Genomic DNA, 17,074 nt, shown 5'->3' with positions numbered 1-17,074 from the left:
GGTCATGTATGGATGTGAGAGTTGGACTGTGAAGAAAGCTGAGCACAGAACTGATGCTTTTGAAGTGTGGTATTGGAGAAGACTCTTGAGAGTCCCTTGGACTGCAAGGAGATTCAACCAGTCCCTCCTAAAGGAGATCAGTCCTGGGTGTTCATTGGAAGGACTGATGTTGAAGCTGAAACTCCAATACTTTGGCCACCTGATGTGAAGAGCTGACTCATTTGAAAAGACCCTGATGCTGGCAAAGATTGAGGGTAGGAGGAGAAGGGGATGACAGAGGATGAGATGGTTGGATGGCATCACCGACTTATGGACGTGGGTTTGGGTGGACTCCAGGAGTTGGTGATGGACAGGGAGGCCTGGCACACTGTGGTTCATGGGGTCACAAGAGCTGGACACAACTGAGCAACTAAACTGAACTGAAGTGAATATGTGAGAATTAATGTGAGAATTAATGACTGTTTCTGTGCATCCAAGGGGAGGAAGGAGAAATGAAAATGAATTTAAATAAATTGAGCTCTTGCATTCCAATTTACTTTTTCTGTATAACTGTTAATCTATACTTTGTCCTTAAATGTTTGAAAGAATCCAGTATCAAAGTCTGGAATTTCCTTTGTAGGAAGGATTTTCATAACAAATTAAATTCTTTAATAGATTTAATACTATTCAGATTTCTGTTTCTTCTTTTCTAAGTTTTACTAATTTGTATCTTTTAAATAATATTCCAGTTTCTCTAAGTGAACAACTTTCACAATATTTCTTTACATTTGAGGATTAATGAATGTATGTATTGTACAGACATTCTCTGAGTGAGTATGTTCTAATCCATGTCTTATATAATATTTTAGTGTTAGCAGCAGATTTACAAGTAATGTATTATACAAAGATTCAAGTTGTGGAAAGGAGTTCTGTGACAAAAGTAACTTAATCAAGAATATTTATTTCTATGTTTCTCTCTGCTTGTACTGGCGCAAGTGAATGGTGAAAATGACTTTAGAGAAGTCCTGATTCACTTGAAATAAAACCTTGATGCATTTAAAATAAAATTCCCATGGAAACTGTCTCTGAAGTTACAAAAACCTCAGAAGAATTTTTCCCAGTATTGCATCATGCCTGCAAGAACTCTCTAAAATTCCTAGAGGAAAGTGAACATTTAATGAACCCTTAAAGTTGTCTTTGCCCTTGAGTGTTAAGAAGAGTTTATTTATGGTGTTTATTTTTTACTTCTTGATAATGGATAATTTTCTCTATTTCTTAAACAAGTGAAGTGGGATTGAGAATAGGGAGTGGGGTTCTTTTGAGTCACTCTGGGCTGTGGACAATTCTCAGTGTAAATAAGATGGACAAGACCCCATCACTGCTGTCTCAACAAGTCTTCACTGATATATGTGCACATATATCAATACTCACAGTGGTTTTAGTTGGACTTCCTTGGAGAAAAGTGGACTTCTGCTTTTATGTTTTGATTTCATAACTTCCCTAAGAGGATTCTAGCCTTTTTTTTAAAAATTTTATTTTATTTTTAAACTTTACATAATTGTATTAGTTTTGCCAAATCAAAATGAATCCATCACAGGTATACATGTGTTCCCCATCCTGAACCCTCCTCCCTCCTCCCTCCCCATACCATCCCTCTGGGTTGTCCCAGTGCACTAGCCCCAAGCATCCAGTATGGTGCATTGAACCTGGACTGGCATCTCGTTTCATACATGATATTTTACATGTTTCAATGCCATTCTCCCAAATCTTCCCACCCTCTCCCTCTCCCACAGAGTCCATAAGACTGTTCCATACATCAGCGTCACTTTTGCTGTCTCGTACACAGGGTTATTGTTATCATCTTTCTAAATTCCATATATATGCGTTAGTATACTGTATTGGTGTTTTTCCTTCTGGCTTACTTCACTCTGTATAATAGGCTCCAGTTTCATCCACCTCATTAGAACTGATTCAAATGTATTCTTTTTAATGGCTGAGTAATACTCCATTGTGTATATGTACCACAGCTTTCTTATCCATTCATCTGCTAACACCATACACAAAAATAAACTCAAAATGGATTAAAGATCTAAACATAAGACCAGAAACTATAAAACTCCTAGAGGAGAACATAGGCAAAACACTCTCTGACATACATCACAGCAGGATCCTCTATGACCCACCTCCCAGAATATCGGAAATAAAAGCAAAAATAAACAAATGGGACCTAATTAACCTTAAAAGCTTCTGCACATCAAAGAAAACTATTAGCAAGGTGAAAAGACAGCCTTCAGAATGGGAGAAAATAATAGCAAATGAAGCAACTGACAAACAACTAATCTCAAAAATATACAAGCAACTCCTACAGCTCAACTCCAGAAAAATAAATGACCCAATCAAAAAATGGGCCAAAGAACTAAATAGACATTTCTCCAAAGAAGACATACAGATGGCTAACAAACACATGAAAAGATGCTCAACATCACTCATTATCAGAGAAATGCAAATCAAGACCACTATGAGGTACCATTTCACACCAGTCAGAATGGCTGCGATCCAAAAGTCTACAAATAATAAATGTTGGAGAGGGTGTGGAGGAAAGGGAACCCTCTTACACTGTTGGTGGGAATGCAAACTAGTCCAGCCACTATGGAGAACAGTGTGGAGATTCCTTAAAAAACTGGAAATAGAACTGCCTTATGATCCAGCAATCCCACTGTTGGGCATACACACTGAGGAAACCAGAAGGGAAAGAGACACGTGTACCCCAATGTTCATCGCAGCACTGTTTATAATAGCCAGGACATGGAAGCAACCTGGATTCTAGCCTTTAACTTGGACCCCAAATATAACTTATCTGCAAACTTCCCCAGTAGAAATTTATTTTTTTGGATAGAAAATCTACCATTTTTAATATTTAAAAGTCCCTGGCAAAGCATATGGAATGCAAATTGGTACACAAAATGTTATTAGGCTTTATATTAGTTTTAGTTAAAAACCTACATTGTGTGATTGTCATTGTCTGAAACTGCAGCAAGGTCTCTAGCCCCTCTCTCCTGTTACTATGATCAGGATTTTCTCCCTCACAGCCAGCAATCTGGGTTAAAATACTGCATTTAAAGTTCAGGTCATAAGCATGATGCCTTGGTTGAAAAGGTGCTACATTAAACCATGAACATGTCATGTTTTGTTAGAGTAACTGTTCTTATCAAGAGAAGTTTTTTAGGTGTCTTTCAAGTTATCACTCAAATGTCAGATTTATCTATATAATGTTGAAATCTGTAGCTTTTTTCTTTTCTATTCCATTCCCTTACTTTCCTTTTCTTCATCACAATTCTCATGTTATTTTTTTTTAAATTAAATTTATTTTTTTAAAATTTTATTTTATTTTTAAACTTTACAATATTGTATTAGTTTTGCCAAACATCAAAATGAATCCGCCACAGGTATACCCATGCTCCCCATCCTGCACCCTCCTCCCTCCTCCCTCCCCATACCCTCCCTCTGGGTCGTCCCAGTGCACCAGCCCCAAGCATCCAGTATCGTGCATCGAACCTGGACTGGCGACTCGTTTCATACATGATATTATATATGTTTCAATGCCATTCTCCCAAACCTCCCCACCCGCTCCCTCTCCCACAGAGTCCATAAGATTGATCTATACACCTCTTTCTTTTGTGTCTTTTTTATCTTCTGCAATTGGAATGGAAGCTCCAAGAGGGCAGGAATCCTTTTTTGTTTTTGCTTTTTCACTGAAGAATCGCCAGGTCTTAGAGGCCTTCAGAGACAGTATACACACACACATGCACACACACACACACACACACATATATATATACACATACACACATATATATACACACACACAGAGTAACTACTTGCTGAATGAATGCTGGTTTTGTTCAAAGTCTTTCAACTCCCCTTTATCTGACAGACTGGCTGCAAAGGCTGTTCTCTGCTTTTAGGTCTTGACAAAAGTTGCTATTAGTTATTTCACAAATATTTGCTTATAATAATCAAGCTTAAACTGCATGATTAAGTAGTGGAGAGAAATCAGAGAAAGTGTCTTTGGGTTTAAGTGTGGAGACAGGCAAATAATTCTTCCTATATTTTAGAGGTGACTGAAATAAGAATATCCTTCTCTGAAGTCCAAAACACCTAATTTTACCCTTCTTGGCTCTAACACTTTTTGCATTCCCCACTGAAATTATGTAAGTACTTGCTTTTATCTGTAAAGAATCTTATGAGATCCTAGAAAGTGAAAATGCTGCTTCAGAGGTTTTGTTGTCACTTAGAGGGAGGTAGTGTAGCCCAGTGGTTAAGAATAAGAAATCTGGAATTGAACAGGCTTGGTTTTGACTCAAGATTCTGGAACCTTCTAGCAGTGTGCGCTCCTCACTTTTAAAGTAGAGGTTAATAGGTCTAATTAAGTTGTTGTGAGGAATAAACAAGTTAAAATTTTTTGTGCATTGCTTTAGATGCTTGGTATCTGTAGCAGGGTTCTGGGTCAGATAGTGTCTGGTACATGGTAAGTGTTCAATACCAGGTAGCAAGAATTATTTTTCCACACTGCTTTGTTCTTGCATGCTAAGTCGCTTCAGTTGTTTCTGACTCTGTGCAAGCCCATGGACTGTAGCCTGCCAGGCTCCTCTGTCCATGGAATTCTCCAGGCAAGAATACTGGAGTGGGTTGCTATTTCCTCCTCCAGGGGATCTTCTCGACCCAGGGATTGAACCTGCATTTCTTATGTTTCCGACATTGGCAGGTGGGTTCTTGATCACCAGTGCCACCTAGCTTTGCTCTTAGTTGTGTTTAAAAGGATGTAACTTGAATAAAAGGTCATTAAAAGACTTGTCAAGCACTGCCAGAGATGTAAGTAAATATTTCTTCTTCCCTGGGAAGGTGGTCTCTGGAGCTGTGATCCCTAGGGAGTCTCTTGTAATGAAGTCAACTGAGATATCTGATCCAGGATAAAAGTATTCAGTCTGCTGTTATCCATGGGTATAAGGAAAGGATGCTGCTTCATCCTTGGAGGCTGGACAGGAGGCTTGGGGCAAAGCCACAGTCAGAGACCATGTCCTTCTACTCAGCAAGAGAAGCAAGATAAACTAGAGGTTTTGATCATTAAAGTGGAGAAGCAGAAGCATCTGAGCCCAGAGTTTTCACCTTCTTTTCACAGGGCATTTGAGTCTCCATGAAAGAGGTGGATGAGAGCCAGCAGAACACAGCACTGACTCCAAGCAGAAGGAGGGTGAGTGCCTGCCTGACCTGATCTGTCCTGTCGCAGAGAGGTTTCAAGCTCACACTCAGAGCCAAACCACCTGAGTTTACCTTTTGTCACAGCTTAGGAATACTGGGACTTGTGCAAATCACTTAAGCCCAGTGTCTTCATCTGTCATATGGGGATAACCATAATGCCACACATGACAGAGGATGAGATGGTTGAATGGAATCACTGACTTGATGGACATGAGTTTGATCAAGCTCCGGGAGTTGGTGATGGACAGGAAGCCTGGCATGCTGCAGTCTATGGGGTTGCAAAGAGTTGGACATGATGGAGCAACTGAACTGAACTGATAATGCCACACAGCATGTAGAACCATGCCTATCTCAGTTGTTGTTTTTGAGTCATTGTCATGTCCAACTCTTTGCGACCCCATGAACTGCAGCATGCCAGGCTTCCCTGTACTTCACTATCTCCCAGAGTTTGCTCAAAATCATTTCCATTGAATCAGTGATGCCATCCAACCACCTCATCTTCTGTCATCCCTTTCTCTTCCTGCCTTCAGTCTTTACCAGCATCATGGTCTTTTCCCAATGAGTCGGCTCTTCGCACCAGGTGGCCAAACTATTAGAGCTTCAGCTTCAACATCAGTCCTTCCAATGACTGTGCAAGGTTGATTTCCTTTAGGATTGACTGGCTTGATCTCCTTACTGTCCAAGGGACTCTCAAGAGTCTTCTTCAGCACCACAGTTTGAAAGCTCCCAGTTAGAGCTCAGTAAGTGTTCCTTTTCTTTTCTTCTCCATCTCACCTCCATAACTTCCAGTAACTTTCAAAATATGTTGCCTCTGTTTTGTTTAGTGACTCTTTCTTTTTCCCTCACAGATTCTCCTAGAGGAGAATGGCTGCAGATAACACCTCCTCTGTGATAGAGTTCATCCTCACAGGCTTAACAGACCAGGCACAACTCAAGATCCCCCTCTTCTTCCTGTTTCTAAGTTTCTATGTGGTCACTGTAGTGGGGAACCTGGGTTTGATAACTCTGATTGGACTGAATTCTCACCTTCATATTCCCATGTACTTTTTCCTCTTCAACTTGTCCTTCATAGATTTTAGTTACTCCACTACCCTCACCCCTAAAATGCTGATGGGTTTTGTCTCAGAGAAGAACATCATTTCCTATGCAGGGTGTATAACTCAGTTTTTTTTCTTCTGTTTCTTTGTCTTTTCTGAATCCTACATCCTGTCAGCGATGGCATACGACCGCTATGTCGCCATCTGTAAGCCACTGGTGTACACGGTCACCATGTCTCCTCAGGTGTGTTTACTCCTTTTGTTGGGGGTCTATGGGATGGGAGTGTTTGGAGCTGTGGCTCATATGGGAAACATAATGTTTATGACCTTCTGTGGTGACAACCTTGTCAATCACTATATGTGTGACATCATTCCCCTCCTTGAGCTCTCCTGTAACAGCTCTTATGTAAATTTGCTGGTAGTCTTTATTGTTGTGACCATTGGCATTGGGGTGCCCATTGTGACCATTTTTATCTCTTATGGTTTTATTCTTTCTAGCATTCTCCATATCAGCTCCACTGAGGGCCGATCCAAAGCCTTTAGTACATGCAGCTCCCATATAATTGTGGTTTCTCTTTTCTTTGGGTCAGGAGCTTTTATGTACCTCAAACCACCTTCTATTTTACCCCTTGATCAGGGGAAAGTATCCTCTGTATTCTATACTGCTGTGGTGCCCATGCTCAACCCATTAATCTATAGCCTGAGGAATAAGGATGTTAAAGTTGCCCTGAAGAAAACCTTGAGCATAAAAATCTTCTCTTGAAAATGACAAAGGAACTCCAAAGCTTTGCTTATCAGTTAAAAAAAATTGTTTTTCAGTGAAGAAAACAAATGTCAGCTGGTGCTTTCTCTTCTATATTTAGAGAAAAATTTTAACTTTCCTATAAGCATTGTATTTCTCTACTCCTTATTCTAGCCTATCTATTTCAATCAGTCTTTGTTTTATGAAAACAGTTTCCACAGTCATAGAGGGTTACTCTTTAACAGGTCTAAAGAATGATTTAATCCAGCCCCTCAAATGACACATTACGCACCTGAGACTCATGTAAATATTTTGAGGTGGCCCATGGACATTCATGTACGTAGTGCTAGAGCTGGGATTGGAATCTAGGCCCTTCAGTTTGAATGTACTTTGCTCTGCTTTCCTTTAGTCGTGCTTTGTTGATCCATCTTTTCTCTGGCAGATTTGTGTTTCAAAGATTTTTATTTTTGCATTTAAAGAAACCTAATTCTATTTACTGGAGAAGACAATGCCCACTCCAGTACTCTTGCCTGGAAAATCCCATGGACGGAGGGCCCTGGTGGGCTGCAGTCCATGCGGTCGCTAGGAGTTGGACACGACTGAGCGACTTCCCTTTCACTTTTCACTTTCATGTGTTGGAGAAGGAAATGGCAACCCACTCCAGTGTTCTTGCCTTGAGAATCCCAGGGATGGGGGAGCCTGGTGGGCTGCCGTCTATGGGGTCGCACAGAGTCGGACACAACTGAAGCAACTTAGTAGCAGTAGCAATTTTATTTACAGTGATGTCATGCAACTTTTCAATGGTTAATATTTGGAAAATCATTTTTGTAAGAATGTTGGAAGTGAAAAATGTGGCGATTTTGTCTTGACAAAATAATAAAAAAATGTTTTAATATTTTGGGATAGGAAATAAAGTTCCATATAGAATCAAGCATAGTGCCTGCTGAGGTGGTATACAGAGTTCTATAACATATCAACTTATTAGACCTTCTAATGGAAGGATATACAGATTTAAGAGAGTTAAAAATGTTGGCTATAAGCTTCACTCATTATTTCCCGACTAATATGACAGAACTTGGAGCCTCACTTCAAGGGTCTGAGTGATGCAAATGAGTAATAGCTTTGGGTGGAAGTGAGTCATTAGAGCAGTAACAACGAACAAGCCTGGAGGAGGAAATGGCAACCCACTCCAGTATTCTTGCCTGGAAAATCTGATAGGCAGAAGAGCCTGGTTGGCTGCAGTAGATGGGGTCACAAAGAGTCAGACACGACTGAGCACGCGTGCACTCATGCAACAAACTAAACAACCAGTTATTAAGAAGGTAGAGGCCATTGTATTTTGAGGCATTGCATATAGCTATGATCTATTAATAGTAGGGCAAAAGGGAAACAGATGGTGGTCTTAAGACAGGTCATATTAATATATTCATAGCATTGGGCAAATGGAGTTCCAGCTTTAAATAAAGACGCAGAAGAATATTTGCTTTGTTCTGAGCACATTACTAGGTATGTGACCTGTTTGCAAGATATTCTGGCATTTTAACTTTTCTTATAAAAATTCTCTTCCATTAGAAAAAAGTGAAAATTTGGATAAACGCACCTTTAGTTTTGCCCTTTGACAGCTGAATTCAGGATATTTATGCATTGATGGTGCAGTGGGGGTGATGGAGAATTAGTACAATATTGTTAAGTAAGAAAATAACCCACCTCCTTTTAAAGTGTAAGTTATATACTGCAAAGTGCACAAATTTTACATGCTCAATTTTTTCACATATATAAGGCTATGTAACCACTACCTATCAGTTCAGTTCAGTTCAGCTCAGTCACTCAGTCGTGTCCGACTCTTTGCGACCCCATGAATCGCAGCACGCCAGGCCTCCCTGTCCATCACCAACTCCCAGAGTTCACTCAGACTCACGTCCATGGAGTCAGTGATGCCATCCAGCCTACCTATACCAAGATAGAATAGAGATTTTTATCACTTAAGAATATTCTGGCCTGCCCCTTCCTAGTGAATATTACTATCCATTCTCTTTCTGGAAATATCTACTATTCTTACCTTTATCATTACATTTACTTGTTCTTGAACATCATATAAATGTCAATACTGCATTTACTTTTTTAAAAAAAATTCTGGTTTTCTCACAATACAAAGTATAGTGTGAAATTCATCTATAATGTACGTGTAGGTATTTTTTGTTCTTGGTTACTGCTGTTTAGTATTCCATTGTACTGATATAGAGCAATTTCTTTTTCAGTTATACTCTTAATGGACATTTAGCATATTTTCAGTCTCTGCATATTATTAATACAACTGCTATGAACATCCTTGAGCACGTAGTTTCTTTGAAATTTACTCTAATTTATCTTGGTTCTATAGCTTAGTTCAGGTTACTGGGTCACAGGATGGGCATACTTTATGCTTCTTAAGTACTAATAAACTGTCTTCCAAATTATTTAAACTGATTTGCACCCCCAGTGGTTTCCAGGTAAGGATGTTCCTCTTTCTTCTGAGCATTTGCTATTTTCATTCTTTTCATCTTAACCACTTTACTTGAGCCTTCTTTTGTCATTTCTCCAATAGGTAATTGTGTTGAGCACTTCTTAATACATTCTTTAGAATTTAGATATCATCTTTGTTAAGTGCCTGTTCAAGTCTTTTGCCCACATAAAAATAGTTTGTTCGTCATTTCCTTACTAATTTGAACTTCAAGAAAGCATATTCTAGATATGGGTTCTTGTTCAGACATATAGATTACTGTTGTTTTTGCTCAGCCTGTGATTTAGCCATTCAATGGCTATTCTTACTGATGTTTATGGTAACAGAACTTTTAATTTTAATAAAGTTCCATTTCTCGTACTATTAGTGCAGTACCCTGCTTAATCATTGTTTATTATAAAATTACAAATATATTCTGTTTTCCTTTGAAAGCTTTATTGTTTTCCCTTTAATATTTATATATTATTTATCATGTATGATGTGAGGGAGTAAGTTTATTTTTTCATGATATTATACATTAAGATGGAGAAGGAAATGACAACCCACTCCAGTACTCTTGCCTGGAGAATCCCTTGGACAGAGAAGCCTGGCGAGCTACAGTCCACAGGGGTCACAGAGTCAGACACGACTGAGTGACTGACACACACACATACGTTAAGAATATATGTATCTTTTCAAGACATTAAATTGCTTCTGGATCATTTATGGAAAAGGTCATATTTCCTCTTTAAATTATATTGGCTTTATATGGATATATTTGATGATCATGTGACGATGCTTTTATGGGACCAGATGGAGAGAATCTTGCTAAGAAACAAAAATAATTATCAGGCCCAAAGGGTTTTACTAGTGAATTCTATCAAATGTTTAAGAAAGAAATAATACTGATTTTCTATATTCTCCCAGAAAATCAGATGCAGAGAAAACACTTAAGATTGGAACAAAGCAAAGTTGTCTCTTCTCACCAGTTCTATTCAACATCATGCTGGAAGTCCTAGCTAGTGCAATAAGAGAGGGAAAAAACGTACATAGATTGGTAAGGAAGAAATAAAACTCTCTGTTTACAGCTGACAAAATCGTCTATGTAGAAAATCCCAATGTACTGATGTAAAATCTCTTGGAGCTAGATAGCAATTATATCAAGGTTGCAAGATACAAGGTTAGATACAAATGTAAATTGATTTCATATATGTCAGTAATGAACCATTTCAAATTCAAACCATTAAAATTAAAAGCATAATATCATTTACATAAGCATCAAAACAAAAAAGTGTCTAAGAATAAATCTAATAAAATACATATAGGATCTCCATGCTGCTAAGTCGCTTTTGTCGTGTCCGACTCTGTGCGACCCCATAGACGGCGGCCCATCTCCATAAGGAAAAGCATAATTCTACTGAAGCATTTTCTTTCAGTAGAATTATACTTTATATTTTATGTTACAAAATGTTTCCACTTGTTAATGTAACTTGAATTTTCCTTATTATTATTCTTTAAATTATAGTTTTGCTGCAAATTATTTCATCGTATGACTGTATGTAGAAATTTTGTATCATACTTTATAACGTTTTTGTCCTGTTTCAAATCCTCCAGTGTTTTACTAGTATAGCTAATACTGTGACTAACACCATTGTGTAAAAACCTTTGGCTAGATTTATGGCCATTTCCTCAGGATAGATTGTCCATAGGAGATTGTAGCATCAAACAGCATGATGTTTTGAATTTGATATTTCTTTACCCATGGATTCATTCCAGTTTGAACTCCCAACAGAAGATTAATACCTTTATGAAATGTTTACTCTCTGCCAGACAACTGTACTAGTAAGGCTATATATAACTCATAAAAGGCAGTCATCTTGGACTTCCCCGGTGTTCCAGTGGTTAAGAATCTGCCTGCTAACACAGGGGACATGGGTTCAGGCCCTGGTCCAGGAAGATTCCACATGCCGTGGGGCAGCTAAGTTCATGTACATGAGCCTGTGATCTACACAATGACCCACACAAATGAAGCCTGAGAACCCCATAATCCACGTTCTGCAACAAGAGGAGCCTCCACAGTAAGAATCCCAAGCACTGTAGGTAGAGAGAGGCCCCCACTGGCCACAACTAGAGAAAGCCTGCAGTGGAACCAAAAACAAATAAATAATTGTTTAATTAAAAAAGTAATCATCCTGATTATTTATTCATTTATTATTATTATTACTATTTTTTACTTTACAATATTGTATTGGTTTTGCCATACATCAACATGAATCCACCACGGGTGTACATGTGTTCCCCCATCCTGATTATTTAAACATAGCTTATTCTCTTCACTCACTTCCCTCAGAGAGTTGACAGTGAAAAGCCATTGTACATCTATCTTTTATTCCTGTTTTTCTCCCTGGATTCATAAGCCCACTAAGACTTGGTCTCATTAATTTTGCCACAGTTTCAACATCTTTAAACTTGGAGCATGGAAATATAGGGTTTTGAGAAGTTGATGAGAGGCTTTGTGACTTAGAATGATTCTTCAGAGATTGGCCACATACATACTCATTTCTTCCTTTTCCTATGAAGACCAGGTAGGTACCTCTATGTGTACCCACAGCACCCTTCACTTAACCTGTTAGAACATTTACTGCACATAATGCAGCTGCCTATTTATGCGTGGTTGATTCTCACACAGAATATAAGTTCACTGAGGGCAGTGCCTGTGGTGTCTGTCTGGTTATGCCGATGTTGCTGAGGAGAGTAACTGGCATACAGTAGATGTTTAATAACTAGATAGCAGAGAGAGAAAAGGATTCCAGGAGATTGAGAAGATTATTTTAAAAAGGCCACATCTGATTTCTAGACCTATGCTTTTAGACACACTTGCAGAGACAGCATTTCAAAACAGAGGTGAACAGTGCACTTTCCCCACAGCCATTGCCCTCTTCCCTGCTGGTTTCTCTGGGTTATAGACTGTCCTTCAGTCTCCTTTAACTTTGGATGAGAAGGGTCTTTTCCCAGCTCAGGTGACTCAAGTCTAAGTATAATGTATAAGGTACAACGCACAGTCTGAAATTAGCCTCGTTTGGGATGGTGTTTTGTAAGAATCACAGATTCTACTTAAAGTTTTTGCCAGTGCTCACCACCATGATCTTCTGATTTATTTTACATCTTGGAATTGTGTTCAGTAACACTAGGGAGCTGCAGTATTTATGCTTTCACACTAATCAATCATTCATTCAGAGTTGCCTTCAAATGAACGTACATTCTCAGAAACTTCTGTTTCTTCTGAGCAGGCCTTTGATAGTCTTGTGCTACTGACACTGAGAAATCTCATAACCCCACTGATACTGGGGAGACTAGTTCCATAGCAGGATCTCCTGTTTAAAAAGTCTGACCTGTGGAGGACAGAAATCACCAAGTCCTTTTACACCAATGAATTTCTTCTTGCCTTACTGAAGGGAATGTTCTATGAGTCCTCCTATGGAGCAAAGTCAGATGCTAGGTTCTGCTGCTAAGCTGCTAAGTCGCTTCAGTCGTGTCTGACTCTGTGTGGCCCCATAGACGGCAGCCCACCAGGCTCCCCCGTCCCTGGGATTCTCCAGGCAAGAACACTGGAGTGGGTTGCCATTTCCTTCTCCAATGCATGAAAGTGAAAAGTGAAAGTCAAGTCGCTCAGTCGTGTCCGACTCCCAGCAATCCATGGACTGCAGCTTACCAGGCTCCTCTGTCCATAGGATTTGCCAGGCAAGAGTACTGGAGTGGGGTGCCATTGTCTTCTCCGAACACATAACAAAACTACTCTAACATTCTCGTCTCTGTGAGCCACCTGATATCTTCCATAATACTTTGCCAAAGCAATTTCAGCATCTCTACTTCATCTGCCTATTGGCTATTATCACATTCAGGCTTCAGGGAAACACCCTAGCAGCAAATGACCAGCTCCAGGTGTTGGTTTTCCTATGTCCTACCTACAGCCTTGTAAACTGTATGACTTTGCTCTGGCTTATGGGCTTTCAGCGGAGAAGGCAATGGCACCCCACTCCAGTACTCTTGCCTGGAAAACCCCATGGGCGGAGGAGCCTGGTAGGCTGCAGTCCATGGGTCGCTGGGAGTCGGACACAACTGAGCGACTTGACTTTCACTTTTCACTTTCATGCATTGGAGAAGGAAATGGCAACCCACTCCAGTGTTCTTGCCTGGAGAATCCCAGGGACGGGGGAGCCTGGTGGGCTGCCGTCTATGGGGTCGCACAGAGTCAGACATGACTGAAGCGACTTAGCAGCAGCAGCAGCAGCATGGGCCTTCAGCAGGGCTTCCCAGGTGGCTCATGGTAAAGAATCTACCTGTAGTGCGGGAGATGCAGGTTTGATCCCTGGGTCAGGAAGATTCCCTGGAGAAGGAAATGGCAACCCATTCCAGTATTCTTGCCTGAGAAATCCCATGGACAGAGGAGCCTAGTGGGCTACTGTCCATGGTGTCGCAAAGAGTCAGAAACAACTCAGCAACTAAACAACAACAACCTGGTCCTTAAGCACGTAGCTGGCAAACTGAATGATTAAAGGTTTCCTAAGCCCTCACCTGTCCATTGCTGGTATACTTACCTACTTCATCAGACTGTAAGACAGTTGCATATCGCTTTCCCCTACTTATCCACACAAAGAATAGCAGAGGGTCTTGTACACACTCTGAGTTGGAATGTCATTCTAAGTAGGAAATGCTGGAGAATCTCTTCAGAGCAGGGTCTACCCTTTCTCTTCCTGAAGTTATTTATGCTGTGGGAGTAGGCTCCTTGAATAACAGCTCCCAGACAGAACTAAGGTATCTCTGAATTGCTCTTGCACAGTTATGATAATTGATTATGAATATGTTGTTTCTTTATAAGAACATTACGTCTGAATATCCTGAGCTCCCAGATCATGGAAAAGTATTAATACAGGAAAACATAAGATATGAGGGGGAAATAATGCATGAGAATCTGTGTTTTTACCTTTTTTTAAAGATATTCATTTGACTTAAAAATGTTTTGTATTAAAGATATTTGATTTGTATTTATGGAACTGTGGAAGCACCATATTTAGCAAGGGATCATGCACATATGTGGTACATGATTTATTGTATATGCTTACTCATGAAAGCAACTATGGCTTCATGCAAATAATTCCTGTGAATGGGCTGATCTTTTCTCGTCTGACTGGACACCTGTCTTTTTCCATGCCCCAGTAGGATGAAGGATGGGAGGAATTTCCTTCCTCATTCTTCCTCAAGAGGGGGTTATGGCCCTGACTTCTGGGCCTGGGACACCAAGCTGAGCATGTGATGTGCTTCTCCCCTTCTCCCCTGCAGGGAAGGCCAGCCTCCCCAGGGCAGATGCAAGCTCCAACCCTCACCTACCTCATTTGGTTCATATCTTCTTAGCTTTTCTACCCTCCGAGAAACTTCTTCTTCTTTTTTTATGTGGACTATTTTTAAAGTCTTTATTGAATTCATTAGAATATTGTTTTGGCTGCGTGTCATGTGAGATCTTGGCTTCCTGACCAGAGATTGAACGTGCACCCCATGTATTAGAAGGTGAAGTCATGCATGGCCTTGCAATAAACCTTTCCCTGCTCCAAATTCCAACCTCACTCACTGTGTTTTTACCCTTTTTTAAAGATATTTTTAGATATGAACTTGTGCTTTGTTGTTGTTCAGTTGCTAAATCGTGTCCCACTCTGTGACCCCATGGACTGCAGCACGCCAGGCTTCCCTGTTCTTCACTTTCTCCTGGAGTTTGCTCAAACTTATGTCCACTGAATCAGTGATGCCATCCAACCATCTCATCCTTTGTGGTCCTTGTGCTAACAGCCATGTATCCTATATACTTATTTTGCCTTGAATGATATTGGTGTATGGTGTCAATTTTCCTGAGGATGAAAGAACTGATTCTTACCTGGAGCCCACCTACTTTGTAACTATGAATTTCTAATCAGAGCTATAATGCAAACATTTGGTCTACTGTAGCACAGTGCCCTGGTGACAGCATAACCTGAAGCATGGCAGGCATGGGTTTGCAGCTCTGCTCTTTTACCAACCAAGTGTATTTGAGTCTATTATTTCCCTTCATTGAACCCAGTTTAGTTACCTGTAAAATAGAGGTAATTCTAGTTTCACAAGTCTGCTACTAATGTTAGTGTACATAATGTATGGAAAATATTTTGCATAGTGCTGGTAACCTCCCCCCAGTCCCTACCAGTTTTCTTCCTTTCTAAAGGAAACATGAGGTTTCATATTCTACATAGAATTCAGTGAAATTTGTTCTTGAAAAACTATACACTGCATTAAGGATAAACAGGTGGTGCTAGTGGTAAAGAATCCTCCGGCCAATGCAGTAGACATAAGAGACATGGATTTGATCCCTGGGTTGGGAAGATTCCCCTGAAGGAGGGCTTGGCAGCCCAATCCAGTATTCTTGGCTGGAGAATCCCATGGACAGAGGATCCTGGCGGGCAACAGTCCATAGGGTTGCAAAGAGTCGGACATGACTGAAGTGACTTAGCACATGTAGCACACACACACAAGGATACATAAGGGACCTACTTCTTGAGTGGAGCAACAGTGAGAGGTAGGTTCTATTACCCCATTTGCTAGATAAGGTAGCTGGAATTTAGAGCCTTTAAGTAACTTGCTACTGAGAAGTAGAGTATTGTCTGCTGTATCAGTAAACAAAGGATGACACAGTTATCAGCAATTGCAGTCACCACCACAGGTGACCTGGTGAGCCCTGAGAGAACTCAGAAAGGAAAGAATATCTGCCATCTTGCAGCCATGAGATGGCAGCCACTCCCTATGGTGAACCCTGAAGGAACTGACTATGTGAAAACACAGGATACTGGCCCCAGATGGCTGAGTTGCACATTATAGGAATATTTCAGTGAGCCCAGACGCTACCATCTTCCCACACATAGAAAAGAACTAAATTCCTCAACTTGCAGACATCTGCTTAACATCATTAATCACTCAGTCGTTTTGACTCTTGGCAACCCCATGGACTGTCGCCTTCCAGGCTCCTCTGTCCACAGGGATTCTCCAGGCAAGAATACTGGAGTGAATTGTCAGACCTTCCTCCAGGGGATCTCCCTAACCCAGGGATCGAACCCAGGTCTCCAGCATTGTGGACAGACTCTTTACCATCTGAGCCACCAAGGAAACCATCTAGTTTTCTTTTATTAACAGTTTTCGTACTATTGCCTGTCCCTTGTTGTGAAATTCTTATATATCCTAAATACCCCATCACCTCCAAGGAGCAGTTCTCTCAGGGGTACTTGAGATGCTGCCTTTCAGGTTTGAGGTCCTCAGTATGTCCACTGAATAAAACACAACTCTCAACTTGTAGGTTCAGTTCAGTTCAGTTTAGTTGCTCAGTTGTGTTCGACTCTTTGTCACCTCATGCACTGCAGCACACCAGGCTTCCCTGTCTGTCACCAACTCCTGGAGCTTACTCAAACTCATGTCCTTTGAGTAGGTGATGCCATCCAACTATCTCATCTTCTGTCATCCCCTTCTCCTCCTGCCTTCAATCTTTCCCAGCATCAGGGTTTTTTC

At 40.5% G+C, this 17,074-nt stretch overlaps 1 protein-coding gene across 1 annotated transcript; it reads left to right on the top strand.

Annotated features, from left to right (window-relative positions):
- Positions 1–6,102: 6,102 nt before the first annotated feature.
- Positions 6,103–7,038, top strand: LOC102285110 (olfactory receptor 8B12). The gene has a single exon (XM_005906548.2). The coding sequence runs from the start codon at positions 6,103–6,105 to the stop codon at positions 7,036–7,038; it is 936 nt and encodes a 311-aa protein (XP_005906610.1).
- Positions 7,039–17,074: the final 10,036 nt, after the last annotated feature.

This window comes from Bos mutus, chromosome 29, assembly GCF_027580195.1.
Source record: "Bos mutus isolate GX-2022 chromosome 29, NWIPB_WYAK_1.1, whole genome shotgun sequence".
NCBI lineage: Eukaryota > Metazoa > Chordata > Mammalia > Artiodactyla > Bovidae > Bos > Bos mutus.
The sequence above is the reverse complement of the archived record's forward strand: the minus strand, read 5'-3'. Positions and strand labels throughout refer to the sequence as shown.